The sequence below is a fragment of the Xenopus laevis genome, chromosome 3S (assembly GCF_017654675.1).
Source record: "Xenopus laevis strain J_2021 chromosome 3S, Xenopus_laevis_v10.1, whole genome shotgun sequence".
In the NCBI taxonomy this organism is placed as follows: domain Eukaryota; kingdom Metazoa; phylum Chordata; class Amphibia; order Anura; family Pipidae; genus Xenopus; species Xenopus laevis.
This window is the reverse complement of record NC_054376.1, coordinates 21,903,962-21,927,814: the sequence shown is the minus strand read 5'-3', so window position 1 is coordinate 21,927,814 and position 23,853 is coordinate 21,903,962. Positions and strand designations below refer to the sequence as shown.

General features: G+C 39.9%; 1 protein-coding gene across 4 annotated transcripts in view; it reads left to right on the top strand.

Annotated features, from left to right (window-relative positions):
• Positions 1 to 23,435, top strand: part of xfgfra2 (fibroblast growth factor receptor) — a 51,044-nt gene extending 27,609 nt beyond the window's left edge. For 2 of the 4 annotated variants that reach the window (XM_018254099.1, XM_041587513.1), the window contains 14 exons: positions 3,261 to 3,427; positions 5,681 to 5,804; positions 9,929 to 10,119; positions 13,655 to 13,799; positions 16,466 to 16,668; positions 17,520 to 17,659; positions 17,752 to 17,873; positions 18,858 to 18,968; positions 19,962 to 20,152; positions 20,364 to 20,486; positions 21,025 to 21,095; positions 21,345 to 21,482; positions 21,790 to 21,895; positions 22,042 to 23,435. In XM_018254099.1, coding sequence (XP_018109588.1) covers positions 3,261 to 3,427; positions 5,681 to 5,804; positions 9,929 to 10,119; positions 13,655 to 13,799; positions 16,466 to 16,668; positions 17,520 to 17,659; positions 17,752 to 17,873; positions 18,858 to 18,968; positions 19,962 to 20,152; positions 20,364 to 20,486; positions 21,025 to 21,095; positions 21,345 to 21,482; positions 21,790 to 21,895; positions 22,042 to 22,206 — 1,997 coding nt within the window. In that variant the 3' untranslated portion in view covers positions 22,207 to 23,435. 4 annotated transcript variants of the gene reach the window in all.
• The last annotated feature ends 418 nt before the right edge of the window (positions 23,436 to 23,853 follow it).

Genomic DNA, 23,853 nt, shown 5'->3' with positions numbered 1-23,853 from the left:
CCCACCTTATACCATATATAAAGTTTTTATATCTGCAAAACTTTGTCGCAAAGCAGTGGCCTTTAGACCATTAGCTTGTTAACAGGAGTTTAGACTGGGAACAGGGCGTAACTATAGAGAAAGCAGACCCTGCAGTCAAAGGGGGGGCGGAAGTGGGGGGGGTCTGCTTCCATAGCTAATAGGAAAACCCTCTCCTCCCCAACTGCTCTCTTAAGGTGAGGAAGGGGGCGCAAGTCAGGGCGGGAAGTGGGTGGAGTCGGGAATGGACATGGGTAGAGTCAGAGTGAGACATGAGGATAGGAGTGCCCCGGGCCGCTCTGAGGTTTTTTTTGCCAGGGGCCCTGGCGCACTCCAGTTTCGCCACTGACTGGGAGAGAAAACCTCTACATCAGTCTTAAGGGTCTATTTGGTGAAAAATATCCAAAGCTAGGAAAAGAAAACGGAAATCAAAATTTCATGAGAGTTATAATGTTCTCCTCAAGAAGAATTTTCATTTCTTATTTCACTACAATTGGATCATGCCGGTATCCACAATGTAGGATCAACCTATAATTGTTCAGTTCTCTGAAATATTACTAATAATAATCACACAAAGATTGCAAATAAAAGCTATATGGTTTTTGTAGAAACACAACCGTGAATGTACAATTTATGACTGGAGAATGAGATTGCTGTGAATCAGTTTCTACTGCTGGGAAAAGTTTCAATGAGAAATATTTAATAAACCTGAAACTGTGAGTTTTCTTAATAAAGAATATTAAAAAATGCACAAGGCCATATGTTTTCCTGAATTGTTTGAGTTTGGGCAGACTTACAGGGGAGGATTGTGTCCCATCATGGCAAGCCCATTATGGCATGGCAAGGACATGTGACCCCAACATTGAAAACAAGTGCTTACTAACCATATTCATTTCTAACCTGTATGTATAGAAATGTGCTCTTGGAAGTGGAAGCCAAGGTTTTTATTACATGGTGTTTGTTACCAGCTCAGCAGTGATTAAACATCTTGTATCTGTTATCTAAGCAATGCCTTTCTCAGTTTTTCTATTTCAGCGCAACAACAATGCTTTCCTTCTGGAAATAATGTAAATCACAACCAAATGATTACTAATGGCTGTGGCCATAAATTGATTGTACTGTTATATTGTTGTCTAATGGAATGCCCCTTGTGTATCTTGCTTAGGGATGCACCGAATCCACTATTTTGGATTCGGCCAAACCCCCGAATCCTTCTGGATACCGAACTGAATCCGAAGGTGATAAGGGAAAAACATTTTTTACTTCCTAAAGGTCACACAATTTCCCTCCCTGTCCCTAATTTGCATATGCAAATTAGGATTCTGATTCGGTTCAGCCGGGCAGATGGATTCGGCTGAATCTGAATCCTGCTGAAAAAGGCAGAATCCCGAGCCGAATCCTGGATTTGGTGCATCCCTAATCTTGCTAGATCCAATGTTTTGTGATCATTAACTTATCTGGTCTTTATATTCCTTAAGGCAGGCTTTCCTTTCCTTTCCTTGCTGGATTCTATTCTATTGATTTTGTGGTTACTGTCCCCTGAAGTGGACTGGCCTCCTAGGGCCCTCCAGGTAGCCTGTTAGCCATGGCCTACTCTCACAACACAGTTGTGTAGAGCAGTAGACAGTGCTAAATATATATGGGCTTATGTTGGGAATAAAAAGGGGCTAATGGGAATATTCCTGGAATAGGGAGAGTCTCTCCTACAACATCTCACCAACCATAATAGTCCCAGAGACTGAGAAGAGGCTGTTGATCCATCTTAATGCTCAGGAGAGCCCATTAATAGTGAAAGACAGATCACCCCTGTGTCTGTACCGAGTCACTGAGTGATGCCTCATAGCCATCACTACTACATTTTCTTTAGAACTCTTGCCCTGGCTGTGGGAAGTGTTTCCATTTCCCTCAAGCCTTTATTGGCATTAAAATGGAAAAGTGAGGTTGTGGAAGGGGAGACTTTTCCAGTGTCTTCAGTTGTATGGGTTACACATTAATATATTCCCCAGAGTAAAGGCAGGGCAGGCACAGGAACCAATACAATGAAATGCCTACTCGATATGTTTTACACTACGGAAATCCTTCATTTCTTTAAAAAAAAAAAAAAAAAAGTAGATGGATGTTCTAAGACCCACTAATACAGAAAAAAAGTTTACCTCTTTCACCTTCACAAAAGGAACAATTGTGTGCAGGGAACAATGTGACACTGGATAGTGTGTGATCTTCTTATGTTCCAGTTTCAATTGGCTGCCCAATTATCTGGGCTTAGCAATGAGTTCAGGCAAGAGCGTAGTTAGGGTTTTATCTTAAATAAAGGCTCAGCACTCCAACTGGGTACTATTTAACCCTCCGAACACATCGCTTGTGTTTGGAGATAAATAGGATTTTTAATAGCACCGGGTGAATGTGAGGACACGCAGAAATCTAGAATCAAACACAGCGAGGTTACATGGATTTGTATTGTATAGTGAGGATACAACAACATCGAAAAAGTGGTGAAAACTGAGGTCAGGGGAAGATGGGGGCTGTGCTTTATTTATTAAATGTTTTGAGTTTTCAGATTACTTAGAATTTTCCTATACAATTGACTGCATGCAAAGTAGTCTATGTGCATAGCTGAACAGTGGGTGTTCCTGTGATGAGGCAGTAAGCCCTCTTGCCCTTTACCAATAGTCCAGTGATTGGCTAACAACTTAAAAACATTTAAGTTGGGAATCAGGATACTGGGAAGTGTAGTTTATCATCTACTGAAGTTCTGCCGCTTAGTGTACCCCATAGTTATCAGTTTCCAAACTACAACTCCCAAAATGGCAGCGACAGGTGTGGCTGAGGAGCAATCCCTTGTAGAAACATCAGCTCTAGAATGTGATCTGATCCTATAAGGGACCATTCATTCATTCTTTCTTGATGGAGATCCAATTTGTCATCAGTAGAACCCAAAAGCAAGAGAAAGTCCTATATAGTGTCAAGAACTATACATTGAATTCTTCTAATGACGACCTCTAATATGGTTTGGTAAATATACAGCCATAAATAAAGGAAGTCCTCCCAAAGAAATGTGAATAGAAAGAGTGTGGCCCAGCTAAACAGTTTTTATATTACATGTACAAAAATATACCATAAAACCATGACTTTATATGTTTTCCCCCATATTTTATATGTATATATTGCTTTATAGTGCCCCTTTAACCCTGCCAGAGGTATATTTGCAGATCAACGTACTGATTTATCACTTTCTTCTGCAGGTCCACTTTGGTCACATCCAGAAAAAATGGAGAAGAAGCTTCATGCAGTGCCAGCAGCAAAAACTGTAAAATTTAGGTGTCCAGCAAATGGAACTCCAACGCCAACACTTCGCTGGCTGAAGAATGGCAGGGCGTTCCAACAAGATCAGCGCATTGGTGGATATAAGGTATAATGGCAAATTCTTTCAGATGGGAAATTGGGCCTCCGTTATTTGGCAGACCATATAATATTGGTTTCAGGGCTTGATTTACATAGCGGGCACCCCTAGGCCCGCTGACATTCATTGTCCCCCATACCCTCCCTTTTATTTGGGAAAATGGGGATTGGCGCACTGGAAATTTAAAAAAACTATTGTGTCTCCTGCGCATCCCTAGTGTTTCTGAACCAACGTGTATGTGGTTGGATAGCATGCTGCCCCCTAAAATTCTGCCACCCTAGGCCGGGCCTTGGTGGCCTTTCCACAAATCCGGCCTGATTTTTTTATGTATAGCTTTGTATATTGCATTCATAGATGTCCATAGCAGGCAGAATTATAACAGAATCTTGATGACCACCAGGGGTGCTGTTGTCTCCGCAGTCCTAGGGAAAGACACCAGTAAATATAAGCAATATGGTGACAAACTGTTTATTCCAAAATTAAGAGATGGATGTTCTGTGTGCATAGTAAGCTGTGTCTTAAGTATTTATGGAGATGGGCGATACACTCTTATAAACAGAGTATATTTTCCATTTAGTAACATGGTTCATTTGTTTAAGTAAAGGACTGCACTAAGTGAATATTTTGCATTCCTGTAATTCACATATCACTCACAATGTTATTGTAATACAGAGGTAGTGCTGCAGGTAGCTGACATTTCCATATATGTATAATGGGCGAGATGCAATGGACGCAAATTTATTTTGTTGGAAAGTAAAATGCTTTCTTAAAGGGATTCTGTCATGATATTTATGATGTCGTTTTTATTTCTAAATTACACTGTTTACACTGCAAATAATTTACTCTACAATATAAAATGTCATTCCTGAACCAGCAAGTGTATTAAGTTGTAATATTGGTGTGTGGGCACAATCTCAGGTCATTTTTTCCTGGTCATGTGCTTTCAGAAAGAGCCAGCACTTTAGGATGGAACTGTTTTCTGGCAAGCTGTTTTTTCTCCTACTCCATGTAATTGAATGTGTCCCAGTGGGACCTGGATGCTGTTCTTAGATCTACCGGACAGCTGTTATCTTGTGTTAGGGAGCTGCTATCTGTTTACCTTTCCATTATTCTGTTGTTAGGCTGCTTAGGGGAAAGGGATGGGGTGATATCACTCCAACTTGCAGTACAGCAGTAAAGACTGACTGAAGTTTATCAGCGCATGACTGGGGGCATCTGGGAAACTGACAATATATCTAGCCCAATGTCAGAATAAATTATATAAAATATAAAAAAAAAAATGTCTGCTCTTTTGAGAAATGGATTTCAGTGCAGAATTCTGCTGGAGAGGCACTATTAACTGATGCGTTTTGAAAAACACATTTTTCACATGACATTACCTCTTTAAATCAGCCAAGATGGTCCTGCTTAGTAAAGTAGTGGATCAAAGATTCACCTTGGCGTGTGGGGGCTGTATGTAAAAGGGACCACCATGTGTCTAGGGTGTTAAATTGCCCTCCTTATTATAACACAACAAGTGGGCTGAGGGAAGGAAGACTGACAGAAGGATGACTCCTCTCCATTTTATATATGACACCATCCCTGGTTCTCCCTGGTACCTGGTTCTCCCTGAGAGGGGGCTGACTGATACTGCTGACTCTAAAAACCTTAAAACATTTTATAGCATCAGTGCCAGAATGACTAAAGCACCTTGGATGTTAAAATTTCAGCTGGCAAGATTGTTCCAGGCCATTGGTTTTTCTTGCGTGCCAGCACAACCTTTAAAGTGGCACTGCCTTTTCTGCCTGCCCAGCATGCTGTGGTGTCTCTTGTTTTAAAGGACTTCCATTAATCACTCCTCTTGCTGATTGCTTTGCAGTTCATTAGAGAGCTTTACAGATTAGATGTAGCAACCAGTGAGAAAATGGGTATTTGAAGCTGTTGCTGAGTGTGACTTGTCATCAGACTATTGACCAACCTTATATATTTTGTTATCCCTTATCTTTAGTTCTGTGGATTGGGTAGTGTGCCATCAACATTGTGAATATTGGTAGAGTATTGGTATAGTTGGTGTGGGGGATGATGTGTTTTTTCTTATACTTTGCAAGAGATCAGAGTCCTTATTGAAGATATGGTGGCAGTCTCAAGCATAAACAAGTCAAGCCAAGTCAGGGCAATAAAGCTGGGATCTTAGCATGAAGGGAACATTAGGGATTTAAGATGGTAGTGCCTAAAATAAATATTAATACTGTCTGTTATTGCTTTTCTCTTTAACACTTCTAGGTCCGGTCTCAAACATGGAGTCTTATTATGGATTCCGTTGTCCCATCTGATAAAGGAAATTACACCTGTATTGTGGAGAACAAGTATGGTGCCATCAACCACACATACCAGTTAGATGTTGTTGGTAAGTGCTGTTCTTTGTTTGTGGCTTGAAGGAGCCCTTCTACTTCCAATTCATTCTAGTTCCATTTGTACTGGTGTTTTTATAACTGTCTGGATACAAACTACCCTTCACTTCTTGGTTACGGGGTTGTGGCCAAGTGACCAGTACAATTCATTCATAATGCATAAGGCAGTGGTTCCACAGAGCCTTAGTTGGGTGGGCCCAGCCTGAAGGTCAGTTCAAGATTTGGGGAAGAAGTCCATCTTGGAGGTCAGTTACAGCTATATTTGGGGTGAGCACTTGTCTGTAATGTCTTGGATTTTCTTGGAACAATGGCTGAATGGCAGATTAAGCTTTTTTTTTTTATATATATGTTTGCAACCTTGTGGTCTAAGGAGGGGCTCTGGCCAAATGTTGGACCTCAAATGTGTGCTCATTTGAATATGTCTAAAAACCACTGGCATAAGGTTTTATCTTGTCTGGATATCATATATGTTCCACAGTTGTTACTGTGAGAACCTTGGAAAAATGCAATGTAGGGTTCTTTATTATTCAGTATTTTTTTCAATGGGAGTTGCACAGCAGTTTTAAGACTGCAGGTTAAAATTTGCTGTCTTGAAACAGTTCTGCAACTACCAGTAGAAAAAAGGTGGACCTTAAAGGAGAAGGAAAGGATAAAACGAAGCAAGCTTTATCAGAAAGGTCTATATAAATACACCAGTAAACCCGCAACGTAATGCTCTGAGTCCTCTATCAAAATAAACACATAATTTATTTCCTTCTATTAAGTACACATGGGCTTCTGTATCAGACTTACTTCTTTCAGCCTAAAGTGATACTGACACAAAAAAACTACTTTTTAAAATATGAATGTACATTAAAGTAACATCTAGGTCATGCTGATTTTTGCATGCTGGTTTTTTTGCTGAGAGGTTTGTTTTTGTAAGCAATTGTTAGTTAAAGTTCCTAAATCTGACTGTTATGCTAACCTGACTGTCCCATCATAGCCTAACAGTTAAAGTTTCTAATGCTAACGAACTCCTGCTGCACAAATATGGCAGCCCCCTCATAGACTAACACAGGGAGTCAGACAGGCAATGTAAAAGCATTGGGAAAATTCTTTATGGCAAAGTAAAGTAGCATGCAAAGCCAATGTTATGATAGATGTAAAAAGGCATAATTTCTGGTATCGGTATCTCTTTAAATCTCTAGGGCATGGGCTTGAGCATGCTCAGTTGGCTCCTCTCTCCCCCTCCCTTCTCCCTCCTCCCCTGCTGTAACCTGAGCCCAAAGCTATGAGCGAGCAGGGAGAGATTCAGGCAGGAAGTGATGTCACACCAAGCTAATATGCCAGCTGCTATTCTAATCAAACAGAGAGAGCTTCTAGAGATGTTTACTCAGGTATGGTAAAGCATTCTGCAGAATAAATATAGTGTTCTAGCTTGCACTAGTGTGGCTAATCTATTGGCAATCAACTGCCTTGGTAGCTTTCCTTCTCCTTTAACAAAAAAAGTATTAATCAAAGTTTCATAAGATAACGTAAAAAAATGTGGCCTCCTTGTTAGATTTGCAATAGAAATAACCCACATTAAATGGGTTGTTCACCTTCCAAACACTTTTTTCAGTTTAGTTGTTTTCAGATTGTTCACCAGAAATAGACTTTTTTTCAATTGCTTTCCATTTTTTATTGTTTTTTTAAAATTGAAGTTGAAAGGGGAACTCCAGCTTCCAAACCAAAATTTGATCAAGAAACAACTAACATACTCAGAAACAACTAATAACACAGAAACAACTAATATACTCATCACAGTTACCTGTTTCTTAAAAAAAAAGTATGAATAATGACATTTTCTATCCTGAAATCCAGCTGTTTTAACAGTTCTCGTTCTTCATCAATTGAAATCCTGGCAGGGAAGGAGGGACTAAACACTGATGTTACAAATTGTAACAACTTCTCCACAGCTTACAGACAGCATGCAGGAACTACATAACCCACAATGCATTGCATTGTGATGTTCCTTTCCTTATTGAAATCACTTGTGCAGGGAATTGTGGGGCTTGGAGGAAGCAGGCTAAGGACAGATGGCTGCTGATACAAAGTATCAGTAGTCAGCCAGCTCAGCAAAGTAGTCTGACACATCAGCAGGAGAGCAGGGGGCTAGGCTTAGGGAACTCTTCCAAACCATTAAAAACCAGGAAAAGTCTGCATCATTTTTAATTGATGTATATTGCAAAGTTGCTTGAAATTATGTTTACTTTTCAAAAAGCTTGTTATGTTTGTATGGATTTCCCCATACATTTTCGTGTCTCAGTGATCCAGGAACATTCTGAACTGTTACAATTTGCTATATTTAGACACAATTAGTATACATTTATACATTGACACAATTAGTATACATTTCTCAGCAGTATCTGTGCAATATTGTATCAATTCTAACAGCTGATTTTAATGGAACTCAGGGATTCTGCTCAGCAGTGGCTATGATGAGAAATGTATCAACTAAATGTATCAATTTAGAACAGTTACAGAGTCGGCGACCCCCCTCCCTCCCAGAGTTGCTTTACAAGGTTAAAAATGAAGCTTTACACTTCAGTATTCATAAAACAATTACAAATAGAAACTGATTGCAAAAAGTCTTAATTTCTGGTGAACTATCTGAAACCAACTGAACTGTAAAAAGTGTTTAAAGGTGAACAACCTGTTTAAGGCCTTGAGTCTGACTCTAGCTTGCGGAGACTCTCGGCACAAAAAGCCCTTAAGAGTTTTCATGTCTAAACTAATTGAAGAAGAATAGCAGGCTTATGCTAAAGTGAAGCAAGTCTCCATCAGGAAAGGAAAAAACAAAGGTCATTCTTTGCCCGATATCTACCAGATCGTGAAATTATCCTCCATTTCCTCAATGAGTAGCCAATTCTCCTCTCAAATATTTCCTCCACGAACATCCGCCTTTAATTATCCTACATATTTTCCTTTCTTTGCCTCCCCCCCCAGCCTGCCATTTCCACCTCACAGATCCTATTAAATTTCAAATATTTCCTGTACATGGGGCACCATGGGCCTGAGTTAAGGTGCTGAGTTTATTTATTCTGTCTCCTTGCTTTTCTTCCCCGCTATTCTCATTGCATTCTTAACTAACTTGAAAAAAAGTCAGTGTATTGACATTTCTGTTATTCCTTTTAAGCATGGAGATGTATCCAACATAAATAGAGCCTCCTATACACGACCATTGCATCATCTGTTTCCCGTGATCTGGGATTCGTTTCCAGCATTAGGCCTTTCTTAATTCTAACAATAATACTGGTTGTTTAGCCTAGAAAGTCTAGGTAATTTTAACCTTACATAGCTACTGCCTGAACCATTTTAAGGATAGACCCCCCCCCCCCCATTACTGTAAAGCCTAGTAAAAGCAATTTAAATTAATGGTGAAAGCCACCCCAACTTTCCCCAACTTTCCCCCTTGGTTTATCGGCTGACGTTTTTATGTACTTCAGAGGTATTTCATTTTTGCTCTTATATAGTAAATACAATTGCCTTCAATTATTCAGAAGCCTCGCGACTCCACTGAGATGGCAGAACATGAATAAGGGGAAAAAAAATCTCCCCAAACTTGCATGAATAAATAAGACCCTAGAGAAAACTTCACTAATCTATTATTCATCTGTATGTGTCTATATTTTTTCTATATCAAATTTTTCTTTGAGGCTGGGGTACAGGAACATTTCACTGTCTACCTTTAGCTAATACAAGCTCTGTGTGTGTGTGTGTAATTATGCAAAAAAAAATTTTTTTTAAATTAAAATCCAACTGCAAAAAACTGGTATAGCTCCAGCTACATGCAGGGTACCAGGGTTCAAATACAGTTTCAGATGCAAAATAATGCTTACAAATATTGGTGATTTAGTTCTAGTAATATAGTGGTGTAAATAGTACAACCATAATGTTATACTGGTGCTCCATCTGTAACTAGTGCTGAGTTAGTGCTCTGTCTGCATATTAGATTTTCTTAGTGCTTCAGATAACATAATTATGTTATATGGTAGTGTTCCATCTTTAAAAATTGCTTAATTTGTGCTCTAGTTGCCAATAATGCTGAGGAAGTGCTCTATCTGTATTAACCATTGGAAAAAAATTAATTGCTTTGCAGAGCGTTCCCCACACCGCCCAATCCTACAAGCCGGTCTCCCAGCGAATACAAGCGTTACTGTGGGAACCACAGCCGAATTTTCCTGCAAAGTGTACAGCGACCCCCAGCCTCACATCCAATGGCTCAGGCACATTGAAATTAACGGCAGCAGAGTGGCCTCGGATGGCTTCCCGTATGTGGAGATCCTCAAGGTAAATACATCTTTTGTCCCATGTGTTGTTTGGCTCCCTGGAAGGCGTGACACTCCTTCTGTTACAGTTACGCATATTTTCCCTTCCTTTTGTTGTATTTTTAATCCATTGATGACGCCTTGAGAGGACAGAGTTGCAAACAGATGCTGCTGACTCTTTTGAATGTAATTAGCAATAAGTGCATTATTTATTAACCAGGGTGCTGCTAAATATAGCTGCTGACACAAACACGTCCTTGCTGTTTGCTGCCTTTGATCTTCAGGCAAAGGATAGGTAGATAGTTGCTGTTGGTCTCCCTTTTGGACTCTCTCCCTATATCTAGGTAGACAAGCTTATAATCAGAATTTTCTGAGGAGCAGGCGCACTTTTATGTGGGTGGGTGGACTCATGACACTTTGTGCTCCACAGGTGTCTTCCATTTCTGGAGAGGAGGCACAAACTATACAGTTAGACAAAAGGGTGCTGAATATGTGGCCCTTCAGCTGTTTTTGTCCTGTAGCTCTCCACAGTACAGTTGGTGTTTAACAGCTGAAGAGTTTTAGGTTGGATTCCCCTGAATGCAGGTTCTAATGGTATTTTGCCAAAGATTCCAAAGGTGGGTAAAGAATACCATTAGGCGTAATTTACTGCTGCACGGGTGCCTTTATTCACCAACACGACATGTTTTGGGCTTAATAGCCCTTTTTCAAGCATAACAAAGGGCTATTAAGCTTGTAACATGTCGTGTGTTGGTGAATAAAGGCACCTTTGCAGCAGTAAATTGTTGCTAATGGTATTATTTACCCACCTTTGGAATTATTGGATTTATGCTTTGGATGGAAGCAGGGGTTTAAGATACCAAAAGAACTGTTTCAAAGGGTAACTATACCAGTACAATTCGTTGTCTTTTGCCAAAGGGGGTGGCATCAGTGCCTGACCTAATGCAATAAGCAAGGGTGTAACTGCAGAGGAAGCAGATACTGCGGCTGCAGGGGGGCAAAGGATGTATAAGGGCCCCATGAGGCCCTAATTCATATATAATTTCAATAAATATTGGTAAACCAGGTCAACATCTTGACATTTTATGGGGCATGAAAAATAATTTGCTGTGGGGCCCAGTAAGATCTAGTTATGCCACTGGTAATATGCAGATTTTTTTTTTTTAAAAAAAAAAACGCATCAAAAGGTTTTGGCAAATGTTAACATCTACAAACCTTGGTGGGTCCAGGTCTGACTACTTGGTGTTTGTCATAGTGTCTATTGATTATGTAATAATTGTGTTCTAGTGCAGGAACTCTTAGCAACCAATTCGTAAAAGAAGACTGACTGTTTTGAGTTGCCAGACCAGGGCAAAAGGGTTACCGTTTTTTTTTAAATTTTTGGTCTGTTTTACCATTCATATATATCTTTGTCATTAGACTCTAAATGGTGCCATTACACATAGAGCCTATTGCACCAGCCCAGTCATAGTGCAGATACATGGGTTTTGTACTAACATATGGCAAATATCGCCACCGTTCATTGAGCCTAAAAAACCCTACATGTCTCCAAAGTTGCATACCACAGTTTCATATATGTCTGGTCAACCCTTTTCCTAGTGTCAGTGGCACTGCACATGCTCCATGTGCTATGAGCTGCTGAAAGCACTCTAGTGCTGATCTTCATCAAGGGGAGTTAACATAATGAATACATTATGGGGCAAAATTTGGGAGCATGGGTCTTCTTGCCAAGGACTTTTGTATATTGAGGCTGCTACACTAGGGGGCACATTTATCAGAGAGCTCACTGCAAAAAAAATTCACTCACTTTCTATTCATTCCTATGGGATTTTTAGAATTGTATTTATCAAATGGTGAACTCTTTCACCTTGATCTATTGAGGAATACAATTTTAAAAAAACCTATAGTAATGAATAGAAAGTGAGTGAATTTTTCTGTGGTAAGTTCTCATCTTGCATTTTGGTAACTCTGCCCCTAGCTCTGAACATTTGGTGTTTATATTTTGTTAAATAGCAACTGCAGCCCAGCAAAGACTGAAGATGGCACAAGATAATTTAATTTCCACAGAGAGATGTATGTGATATTTGTGTATGCTCCTTTTTCCTTTGTTCTTTTGATTCCCTCCTGTTATCGGTTTGTTTCAGCACTCTGGGATTAATAGCTCAGACGCAGAAGTTTTGACCCTTTACAATGTGACTGAGGCAGAGAGTGGGGAATACATATGTAAAGTGTCCAATTATATTGGTGAGGCCAATCAGTCTGCGTGGCTTACCGTCACCAGACCCGTGACAAAAGGTAAAATCGGTGGCACCTCCTCAAAAAAAAGAATGGTTTTGGGATAAAAATCTTGGACAAAAACAATGACATTTCTTCCCCTTTTAATGTGCTTTTATTTCCATGGAAAAATACCTGGTGCGGGAAGTCAACTTTAATTTCATTCTGTTTCTGCTCAGTTCTAATATGCAGTCATTTTCTAACTTATTCGTTTCATTCTGTATCATTCTAGGATATATTTATCCTACCTTCTTCTCAACCACTCATGATATAGATTTATCAGCCTAGTTTCTTTTAAACTGAGATGACCAGAAACAAGGAACATATTATTTTTTAAAGGGTAACCGAAGAACCAAAATGACTTTGATTGTGTCAATTACCTTTATGTCATAGGGCTAGTGTTCACTTCTTAGTGTTAGCAGACTGGTGGGAAAGGAGATATGGCCCCAACACAACTTCATTTACCATCTCCGTTCCACCAGCACTGCATCCATATCATGCTCTTATGCAAAGTGTCACTGCAGAGCAACCATGTAAGGCAGTAGGGCTGTCATTCATTTGGCATATGACTGGGAAACTGAGCAGCACTATGTCATAGAAGTAACTCATATGGAAGTCAATGCATATCTCATATTCTTATGTTGGGGCTTCAGTTTCCTTAAGTGTTTTCCCTGTGAGGATTATTTGTGATATAAAACACATTATATTACAATGTAATGTGCTCTAAAAATAAATATGTATTCAAAACTCAACAAAATTTGGTTGAATTAAATATACACTCCAAGTGACCTTTGCTACATCTCTCAATAGAGTATCCACCTCAAATTAAAATTGACTGTAGCACATAAATGAAGGGTACTGGAGATGCCCTTGGTATTTCCCTGCTTATTGTAATAGACTGCCTAGACTTGGGGCAGTCCATTTTGAATGTTCATTATTAAAGATCTCTGGAAATGTCCTCACAGTCCTCTCTACAGATTTATCTTTCTCTGTCCTGATTCTCTTCTTCAGCATCTTCTCTTGAAATTAAACCAGGCTTTTACACCAGGTCTATTTTTTCCATGTTGTCATTCTCTAGCATGTTCCAATAGGCAGGAGGTCTCAATTTTTTTTGGTGACGGGTTTAACCAAGGTAGCTTTTCCGTAGGTGAAACTTGATGGAAGAAGCTATTGTAAATCTTCTAACCTGGTTTCTTGCAATGGTTCTTTTCTTTATACCCTGGAACCTCTGCTCTTCTGGTTTCTGATGGCTTTTCCTCCCTCTACGATGCTCTTATCTATAGACTGCAGGAGTCAACACCTCGGACAAGGATATGGAGGTTCTCCACCTGAGAAATGTTACTTTTGAGGATGCTGGCCAGTATACCTGCTTGGCCGCTAACTCCATTGGGATCTCTCATCATTCTGCATGGTTGACCGTTCTTAAAGGTATATATGGTTCTGTTCTGTCCTATCTGACTATACTTTTTAACATTCCATGCATTTCCGAGGCAAAGGATGCCAAGAGAGTAAACATATATAGCAGCTCTAGTAAACAAACTGAGTAGTCCGTTTAGATTTTGGGCATTACACTTCATTATGAAATTAATTTAAATATATATAAATGTTATACTAATATGGATAACCGTGTTGAGTTTAAAATACAGAGTGCTTAGTTATCCATTTTGCTTATTATATGCATATTTAAGGTTTCCATTAAAAAGGACGACCAGTAGAATACCTTTTACTGCTTATTATATCATAGTACACCCTATACACAAATATCTAAAACATATTTTCCTGTTAAAGATAAAACATGAAGCAGACTGTTATTTTTGTCATTTACCCACATTTACTAACGGCTACTGAAATGTTCACACATTTGAAAAGTGAAGATGTTTAAGAAACATAATAAATCCACAAAATATGCAGAAGGCAAAGCAAAGAGGAAATCCCCTGTTATCTTAATGAGCCTTTTCCTATTAAAGAAGACTCTAAGTATAATGACACACTTGGGATCTCGGTATAATTATACACTGCTGGCATTCTGTTTTAACATACAGCCTTCAATTAAATTGGGAACAGCCAAGAGGAAAGAGACAATTATTCCTAAATTGTCATAACCTTGAAGGAAGCTACAAAAATATACAAAGATTTTTGTATAATATTTGTATGTACAGGGAAAATGCTTTCTTTCATAGCTAAATCCTTAGGGGACGATGGGAGCCCTTTAATAGAGAACAAGTTTTTTTCTATAGACAAACTTTTGGGCATGTCCTAAATCTATGTTTGGTCTTTGTTTTCAGCTTTTGTGGTAGATTTCAGTCTAATTCAAATTGAAATTATTGTAATTAAAATATAGGTTCTAATTCCCTAAATCTGTCCAAACTGTCTTGACCATCCCATATTAGTTTACCAGCCATTTACTCTGCCATAGGGCTTAGTGAACCACATAAAAACCACTTGTACACTACACACTTAGGTTTGCTCTAGTGGCTGGATCCTTTGTCCATATGAAATGCATGTACCAGTAGACTTTCCAGTTGCTCTGTTGTAGTTTTTTTATTTATTTGAGAAAGGGTTATTCATTGAGACAAAGTTGACTTTACCTATGTTGTAGCTTGTCCCTATCCTTCTCCTAATGGTTTTTGGATAAAACAGGAGGCCTGTGGAAAGTGGGATTGTAAAGTTACCAGACCATGGGAAATATCCAGGACAGCTCTGGCCAAATGTATTTCATTTAAAAGCAATTCATTTGCCATCAGTGTCCCTGGTTCTTCAGAAGGTCTGGTATCTTGCGGTCAGCTATTAAGTGAAAGAGTGACAAAACTAAAACTGCAAGCTGAGACAGCAACGCCTTCAGAGAAACTTTGTGAGACAAAAGCAAAAGATAAATCTAACTATTCCATAGCAGGCAGGGTCTGACTGGCCTGCTGGGATATCATGGTAGGCCCTCATTCCTTATGCCAGTGATCCCCAACCAGTAGCTCGTGAGCAACATGTTGCTCCCCAACCCCTTGGATGTTGCTTTCAGTGGCCTCAAAGCAGGTGCTTATTGTTGAATTCCAGGCTTGGAGGCAAGTTTTGGTTGTATAAAAACCAGGTGTACTGCCAAACAGAGCCTCAGTGTGGGTTGTCAATCCTCATAGGGGCTACCAAATGGCCAATCATAGCACTTATTTGGCACCCCAAGAACATTTTTTTTGTGTTGCTCTCCAACTCCTTTTACTTCTGAATGTTGCTCACCGGGTTCAAAAGTTTGGGGATCCCTGCCTTATGCCAAGCCTGTTCCACTGAAGATTTAACTTTTTGTCTTTATGTATAAAATATGCAGAGCACGCCAGTAGTCTGGTGGCCCCTTAATATCCCAGTTGTTTGACGCTGCCACGGAGACCGTTTGTCATAACTTAGGTTCATACTTTCTATTAAGGTTTAAGACAACATAAGAAACGTCAACTCATATTTTCCGGTTGTAGGAGACATTTTTATATATATTTTTCTTCTTGTAAAACTTCCCTTTAAGTATTTGGCTTTATAAAAACTGGAGCACTGGAAATGTATCTCTTTTTTTTTTTTTTTTCTTTTTTTTTTTTCTTCCTTGGGTATCTGGGCTTTCCTTTCTGCATGGGACTTTTGGTATTTGGGTGTGTGTGCGGGTAGGTGCTATAGTGTCTAGGTTCTTTTTACCTAGTGTAAATATATGGCACAATTATATTCTCTCTCTAGTCATATATTTTTATTTTTTGTGGTTTTCTCGATAATTGCCAATTAAGGGGTGTATTTGTGTGTGTGTGAGGCAAATACCTTTGGCAATTATTTGTATCTTTCTGTTCAAAATCCTAGTTTTTGAACAATTTTGTCTCTGAGGATTTCAGGGGGAGATGAGTGTATCAAATTTGTGCTTTATTTCTTGTATTTGCTCTTTTTATACAAGATGCATCCCAATAGTTGTATATTTTGTTATTAGGGATTATGAGTGAGTGCATTGCCCATATGCGTGTGTGTATATATTACTGCTTATGCACTGTATAGCATTTACATGTTTATATGACGACATATAACTGCATTCCATACATGTTGTATTAACCTTCATTCTCTTATGTACGCGAGTGCAGTTGAGGACAATAAACCTGCGCTTCTGGCCTCCCCTTTACAACTGGAAATTATCATCTACTGCACGGGGGCTGCTTTTGTGTCCGCAATGGTGGTCACCATCATTATCTTTAAAATGAAGCACCCGTCGAAGAAGTCGGACTTCAACAGCCAACTGGCTGTGCACAAGCTTGCCAAGAGCATCCCGCTGCGCAGACAGGTAACAGAAAGTATTTAGGGGGTTTCCATTAAATACTTGCCCATTTTAGAGAGGATGTTAATTGGTAAAATTTGTTGTTTTTGTAATATTTATTTTCTAAAATTTATTTTCTATGTTATATCCTCTCACTTTGTAACTTACAAGGAAAAATGTGGGGTTCTGTGCCCACAGAACCAATTAGTTCCCAGCTGCTTGGGATTTGGGGTAAAGGTGTGTAGAATACTGATTGTTTCTGAATTCTTAAACCAGTCTTAAATGAGTGAGAAATGACAGGTGGTGGCTTGTGTTCTCTTGATGGACTTAATCTGTCATGGAGAACACCTAACCTATTACAAGCAACATGGCAGCCAAAGGAATGCTCTTTGCAGGAAATAAAATGTGTCTTCATAGATAACTGTTGAAAGGCCAAAACTACTCAGCGAGAGAGCATTCCTTATACTCAAAATGCAGCTTACATGCCCCATGTGTACATCCTCTAAGACCGTGATCCCCAACCAGTGGCTCGTGAGCAACAAGTTGCTCACCAACCCCTTGGATTTTGCTCTCAGTGGCCTCAAAGCAGGTGCTTATTTTTTAATTCCTGACTTGGAGGCAAGTTTCAGTTGCTTAAAAACCAGCTACTGCCAAATGGAGCCTCCTGTAGGTTGCCAGTCCACATAGCAATTACCAAGAGCCAATCTCCACTCTTATTTTGCACTCCCGGGAACTATATGCATGCTTGTGTTGCTCCCCAAGTCTTTTTATGTTTGAATGTGGCTCATGGGTATTAAAGGTTGGGGACCCCTGCTCTAAGAGCATAGTTAAAGCTGTTCTACATTTGTGTTCATAAAGTAACCCACCTCTTACTTCTGGAACAGGTTTCAGGGGACTCCAGCTCATCAATGAACTCTGGAGTGATATTAGTCAGACGCCTTTCTTCCAGTGGGACTCCCATGTTGTCTGGACTATCGGAATATGAGCTTCCAGAAGATCCACGATGGGAAGTGGCAAGGGACAGGTGAGGGGATTGCATACAATGTCACATTTTACACTCAAGTTCACCAAAGCAAAGACTTGAGTGCTGATAACCAATATTGTGCCCCTTCATAGACTGATCCTTGGGAAACCTCTCGGAGAAGGCTGCTTTGGGCAAGTAGTCATGGCGGAGGCTATTGGCCTGGACAAGGAGAAGCCTAACAAAGTAACAAAAGTTGCTGTGAAGATGTTGAAGTGTGAGTTACCCCTATAAAAAGTTAATCTGTGCTAGTTCATTTTATTTTAAAAGTTTTTTGGGAACCATCTGTACATGGGCTTTGCCATTGTACTAATATGACTGTGTTGGACATTTACCTCCATATTTAAGATAAGGCACTAATTTTGCCCGGGAGCAGTAACCCATGACAACCAATAAGATTCTTGCATTTAAACAGGTGACTACCTGCTGATTGGTTGCTATGGGTTACTGCCCCATGGCAAATGTAGTGCTTTTTATTACATAACCCCATTAATCTTAAATGGCTTCTCATTCCAAGCTGGAAACGGCTGCCATTTCTGGTATGCTACAGTCAGGACCGCCATCAGAAATCGCAGGGCCCCATATGACAAAATTTCCTGGGCCCCCTGGGCTGCGCCCACCGCAAGCCCCACCTACAGGTCCGCCCCTCACCACACAGTAAAAAAACAAAAAAAATATTGGTGGCTAGGGTTCCCACATGTTAATAAAAAATAAAAAGATATTGGTGGTCAGGGCCCCCCATAAAAAAACATTTGTGGCCAGGGCCCCCCATTAAAATATATTGGTGGCTAGGACCCCACATGAGAAAAGAAAAATTGGTGGCCAGGGCCCCCCCCACATTATGAGAAAATTGGTGGCCAGGGCCCCTGAAACGTCCATTCCTTCCCGAAGTCAGCAGCTCTCAGAAAGATGGGGGGGGCCCGGCTAATCAAGTAAGTGTGGCGTGGCAGGGCCCCCCTTACCCTCGGGGCCCCCTACAACTCTCCCCCCTGTCCCCCCCTGATGGCTGCCCTGGCTACAGTAATACCAGACTTGCTAAATAAAAGCCAATGTGCAAGACTGGAGCAATATGTATTGAATAATACAGATGAGATTGTTGTGTACAGTACACAGTGAGGCATAAGGCTGGACTTGGTGGGTTTATGGCAGCATGGGTGATGGTGATTTTTATTGTTCCATAATGCAATTTATCTTCATTTAGCTGATGCGAGTGAAAAGGACCTGTCGGATCTGATTTCCGAGATGGAAATGATGAAAATGATTGGAAAACACAAAAATATAATTAATTTACTTGGTGCCTGCACCCAAGATGGTGAGTTTCTTGCATAAAATTTTTTTGAACTGCACCCCTCGTTTCCCTGCATACCAACCTCCTTCCTCTACCTTCTCTTAACTCCTTACCAAGAACCTCTGTGATCTACTGTGCTGTCCCGTTGTTTATTGCTTATTGATTGGATCTCCTCCTCTAATCAGCAGGCAGTCTGTTATTTATCACAGTAGCTTTTCCCAGATCATCACCTCTCCCAGGGTATAATGAGGTAGCTAGGGCTTGATTACCTGTTACAGTAGCTGTTCACTGAACTACATCTTCTAGTTTAAAAGAACAGTGCAAGGTGTTATGTTTCCATCCCTAAATTAGTGGAGGTTTGATTTAGCAATCACTACTAAAAGACTGTAGACTGACAGCTTATGGAACAGTAAGAATATGGTAAAGCTGTATGACTGTATGAACACCAGAGGCGTTGTCTTGCATTCGAGTTTATGGGTGAAGTACTAACCAATAAGCCTGCACCCTTTTAGGGTAAGGGCACACGCTAAGATTCGGAGAGATTTAGTTGCCAGGCGACGAATTGCTTCTTGAGGCAACTTCAGGCGACTTCGGAAAACGAAACTCTCAGAGTGCCATCCCGCCTGTGATTTAGATTCTAGCTGGCGTGAAGGTTTATCAGGGAGATTAGTTGCCCGAAGAAGAGTCGATTTGTCATTGAGCGACTAAATCTCCCAAATCTTAGAGTGTGCACTTACCCCTAGGTTTCTGAGCAGAATATACTATTCCAAGAAATTTTACTTAGCATTCATGAAATAATGAAAGTACATACACCCTACTTTGTATTGTATAATAATGTATTATGTCCCTTTATAGCAAATTTCTCATATTTGATATTGCTTGGTTTGTTCCAAGAACAATTGGGGTGTTTTGTCTGTCTCTCTTCTTGGCCCATGGTTTACTAGGCATGCTACTTGTATACATTGCTGTAGAGGACGTGTCATTATGTTTGCACTAACTACCATTTCTACTGTTTAGGTCCACTCTATGTAATTGTCGAATACACTTCCAAGGGGAATCTGAGAGAGTACTTACGGGCCAGGCGCCCGCCGGGCATGGAGTACTGCTACAACCCTACCTGTGTCCCCGATCAGCTGCTTTCCTTCAAAGATCTGGTGTCATGTGCTTACCAGGTGGCACGTGGGATGGACTACCTAGCCTCTAAAAAGGTACTAGATCTTTTGCTGGTTGGTAGCATCTTCTCCAAAGACCTGAAAGGAGAACTACAGTGACATTATGCACATCCTATTCCCTCTCTATTCTGTAACATTCAAAAAAAAATATTCAATTCATAAAATACTTTTTTATGACACATTTAAGTTTTATCATGAAATTCCACAAAATAGCCCTAATGACTCTCTGAATGGCCTTTCCCTACAGTGCATCCACAGAGACCTGGCTGCAAGGAATGTTTTAGTAACAGAGGACAACATAATGAAGATTGCCGATTTCGGCTTAGCCCGTGACATCCATCACATTGACTATTATAAGAAAACGACAAATGTGAGTACTTTACAGAAATCACATTCCTAACTAGTATGAGTAGCAGTAAAATTAATTTATCAGCTGCCTTGGGAGTAGCTAGGGTCTCCAGTATGTTGGAGGTGCAGATTTTTGTATCCACTACGAGGTGCATTGCCTAGCAAGAGCAGGTGCAGAAATAATGGCTGAATAAATACTAAGGAATGTGCCCTTGAACCACCCCCAGCATAGCTAATATAAATGAGTTACTTTTACGAAGACTGATTTGTTTGCAGCAGGAAAAAAATGTTGGGTTGATGGAGCCAAGTAATACAAGATTTAGAGCTAGAAAAGCACAAAGTAAATTAAGAAACATCACTTTTTTTATGATGATTACTGATCCACTGGTAGAGTTTTACTAGGAAAGAGCAAAATACAATTCTAAATCTATTTTCCTACACTGCTATTTTCCCACAACCTAGATAAGCCAGGAACCACTTAGGAACTTCCTGTATATTGGGTTTTAAAGAAACTGGGATTTTTCTAAAATGATGATTTTAAGACAAGGAATTTCTTTTAGGGCCGGCTGCCTGTAAAATGGATGGCCCCAGAAGCACTGTTTGACCGGATTTACACTCATCAGAGCGATGTGTGAGTATTATTAAATATGTGTTCTCTTTGAGCCTTGGAGACGCACACACTCAAAGACTGATTGGCCAAAACTAATCATTTGTGTTGGTGTTACAGTTCAGACTAAATTGATCGAAATATGCAAAATATCTGTGGATGTGTGTGGAGGAACTGGATTTTCTTGGCCATATAAACTCTTCTTGTAGGCTTTAATGTTTTGGTAGGATAATTGCGATAGTGCACTCTTAATCTTTGCCTGTTGTATTTCAGGTGGTCGTTTGGCGTGCTGCTGTGGGAGATTTTCACACTTGGTGGCTCCCCATATCCGGGTGTCCCCATGGAAGAACTCTTTAAGTTACTCAAGGAAGGGCACAGGATGGATAAACCCACTAACTGCACCAATGAGTTGTAAGTGTCTATGAACGTTTATGCTTCTGAGCATGTATGCTAATACCCAGTGGGGCTCATGTATAAACACTGGGCAAATTTGCACCTGGGCAGTAACCTATGGCAACGAATCCAATGTTTGCTCTCATTGTTCAACCTGGACCTGGCTGAAAAAAGCAAGTAACTGATTGGTTGCTATGGGTTACTGCCCAGGTGTAAATTTGCCCAGTGTTTATAAATGAGCTCCAATGTTTGTACCTCTTTATAATGTTCTCAAACAATGTTGCTCTCGTGCCCAGTGAAGTTTTAATTTAAACTTTTTCTGTAGGTATATGATGATGAAGGACTGTTGGCATGCCATGCCCTCTCAAAGACCAACATTCAATCAGCTGGTTGAGGATCTTGACCGAATTCTTGCTCTGAGTTCCAATCAGGTACATTTTTACTGAAACATGGCTGTACAAGGATATATGCTATTGTGTATGCTTATAGTTTCACTAAAAATGGCTGTATTTTCCCCAGAAGATATGGTTACTTATAATGTTCTGTATGGTAACATCTCCTCTTTCTCTCTCTTCAGGAATATCTTGATCTCTCCATGCCAGTGAATCAGTATTCTCCATGTTTCCCAGACACTCGAAGTTCGACGTGTTCTTCAGGCGAGGACTCTGTGTTCTCTCATGACCCCCTCCCCGATGAGCCCTGCCTTCCCAAATACTCCAATGGTGGACTTAAAAAACGCTGACCTTGGGGGTTGTTTTGGGGTTCTTCTCCATAAATTCCATTTAAAGAACATTTGTTTTGAGCATTCCAGAAATGCCACAAGTTCCTCAGAAGCATGGTACAATTCCACTCCTACATCTTCAGCCTTATTCCTTTACACATGCAGTTTGTAGGAGGTACTTTTTTTGGTTGAGGATGGAACCAGCAATATTCCTAATGTTGACCTCCAGCCAGTGCACTTTCTAAAATGCAACAAGTGTCAAGATCCAAGGTCTGCACCATGTGACATGGCAATATCATGGGAACTTATCGAGTAGAAACTTTGCCAACTCTTTTAATATTCCTCAATTTTATGAGATTTTATTTTCCTGACCTCATCTATATATCAACACCTGACCGGTGTCCGAAACCTTCTCAAACACTCCAGGCTACCATTTAAGACCATCGTTTTGGCTTTTTCTGCACTGTCTGAGCTCATCTTTTGGTGGAAAAATATTCATGGACAACAACTCCTTCCTACAACTCCTTGTAGCTAGGTTAGACTTTCTGCTTGCTCTGAGGAAGCCGATACTTCTCCATATTCCAATGCAAGAGGTGCTGTTGCTTGAACTGAATTATGAAGGGAGACCTCATTATAAGCTACATACCATCTCTGCTTCCTGAATGTTTATTATGCACGAGGTGGATTTTCAAAAGTCTTAATTAAGCAAGTACCTGCATAAAGGCACAAGATATGGACTGTGCTCATTATGCAACCTAAAAAAAATCATTTTATTCAGGAATGTTAGTGATCTGTTAATGGTACGATCAATATGGCTGTTGACCTGCAACGTTTTTACTAGAGGTTTGACTGAAGCGTGTGTTTCAGTGAAAGCCCCATATAAAGTCGGTAGAACTAGAGGCTTTATCTCACTCCTAAGGTCCACATCAAATTGTCCAGAAAACATGGGAAATAGTCAAATTTTATCCTAATAAAAATGGGGTGGGCAGGGAATCCAATAATGCTTTCCTTTTGTATATAGCTAAAAAATGTATAAATATGAATTATATATTTACATGTCTTTTTAAGAAAAAAAAAAAAGTTACAAAATATATACCAGGTCAGTAGTAAAGTGGCTGGTAGTTGTCAATGGCTATAAAAAAAAATCTTATATTTTGCTATGTTTTCAGTTTGTATTTTTTTAAATTATGTTCTAAGACTTTCTTATTCCCAGTACAAGTCCCTAAATAAAGAGAATTGGCTTAAGGTGACCATAGTTTTTTTGGTATGCTTGCAGGTGTTTTGCCTGTGGTACGATATATCTATGTCAATGTTTAAGGGGAGCCATACTGAGTAAGCAAGGATAATGGACAAAAGAACAAAAGAATGGGCTCTCTTCTCGAATATGGGATTAACTTGTATGGACTGACTTGGTGTATAAAGACCAACAAATACAGTACAACAGACTATGAAAAATCAGCCAATAATCCAGGGGATATAAAATCGGGGTTCTACTGTAATCATTTTATGCAGATGGAAAACAGGAGAAAAAAGTCTTGATCTTGGGGTTGCGATCCAAGACCATCAGATTTATCTGGGGAAGGCCCCAGTGAGCCACAATCCACCAAAATAGTTTTGGGTTCAGCTCCCATTCTTTCTTGTCTATGATCGTTTGACTAAGAACATCTG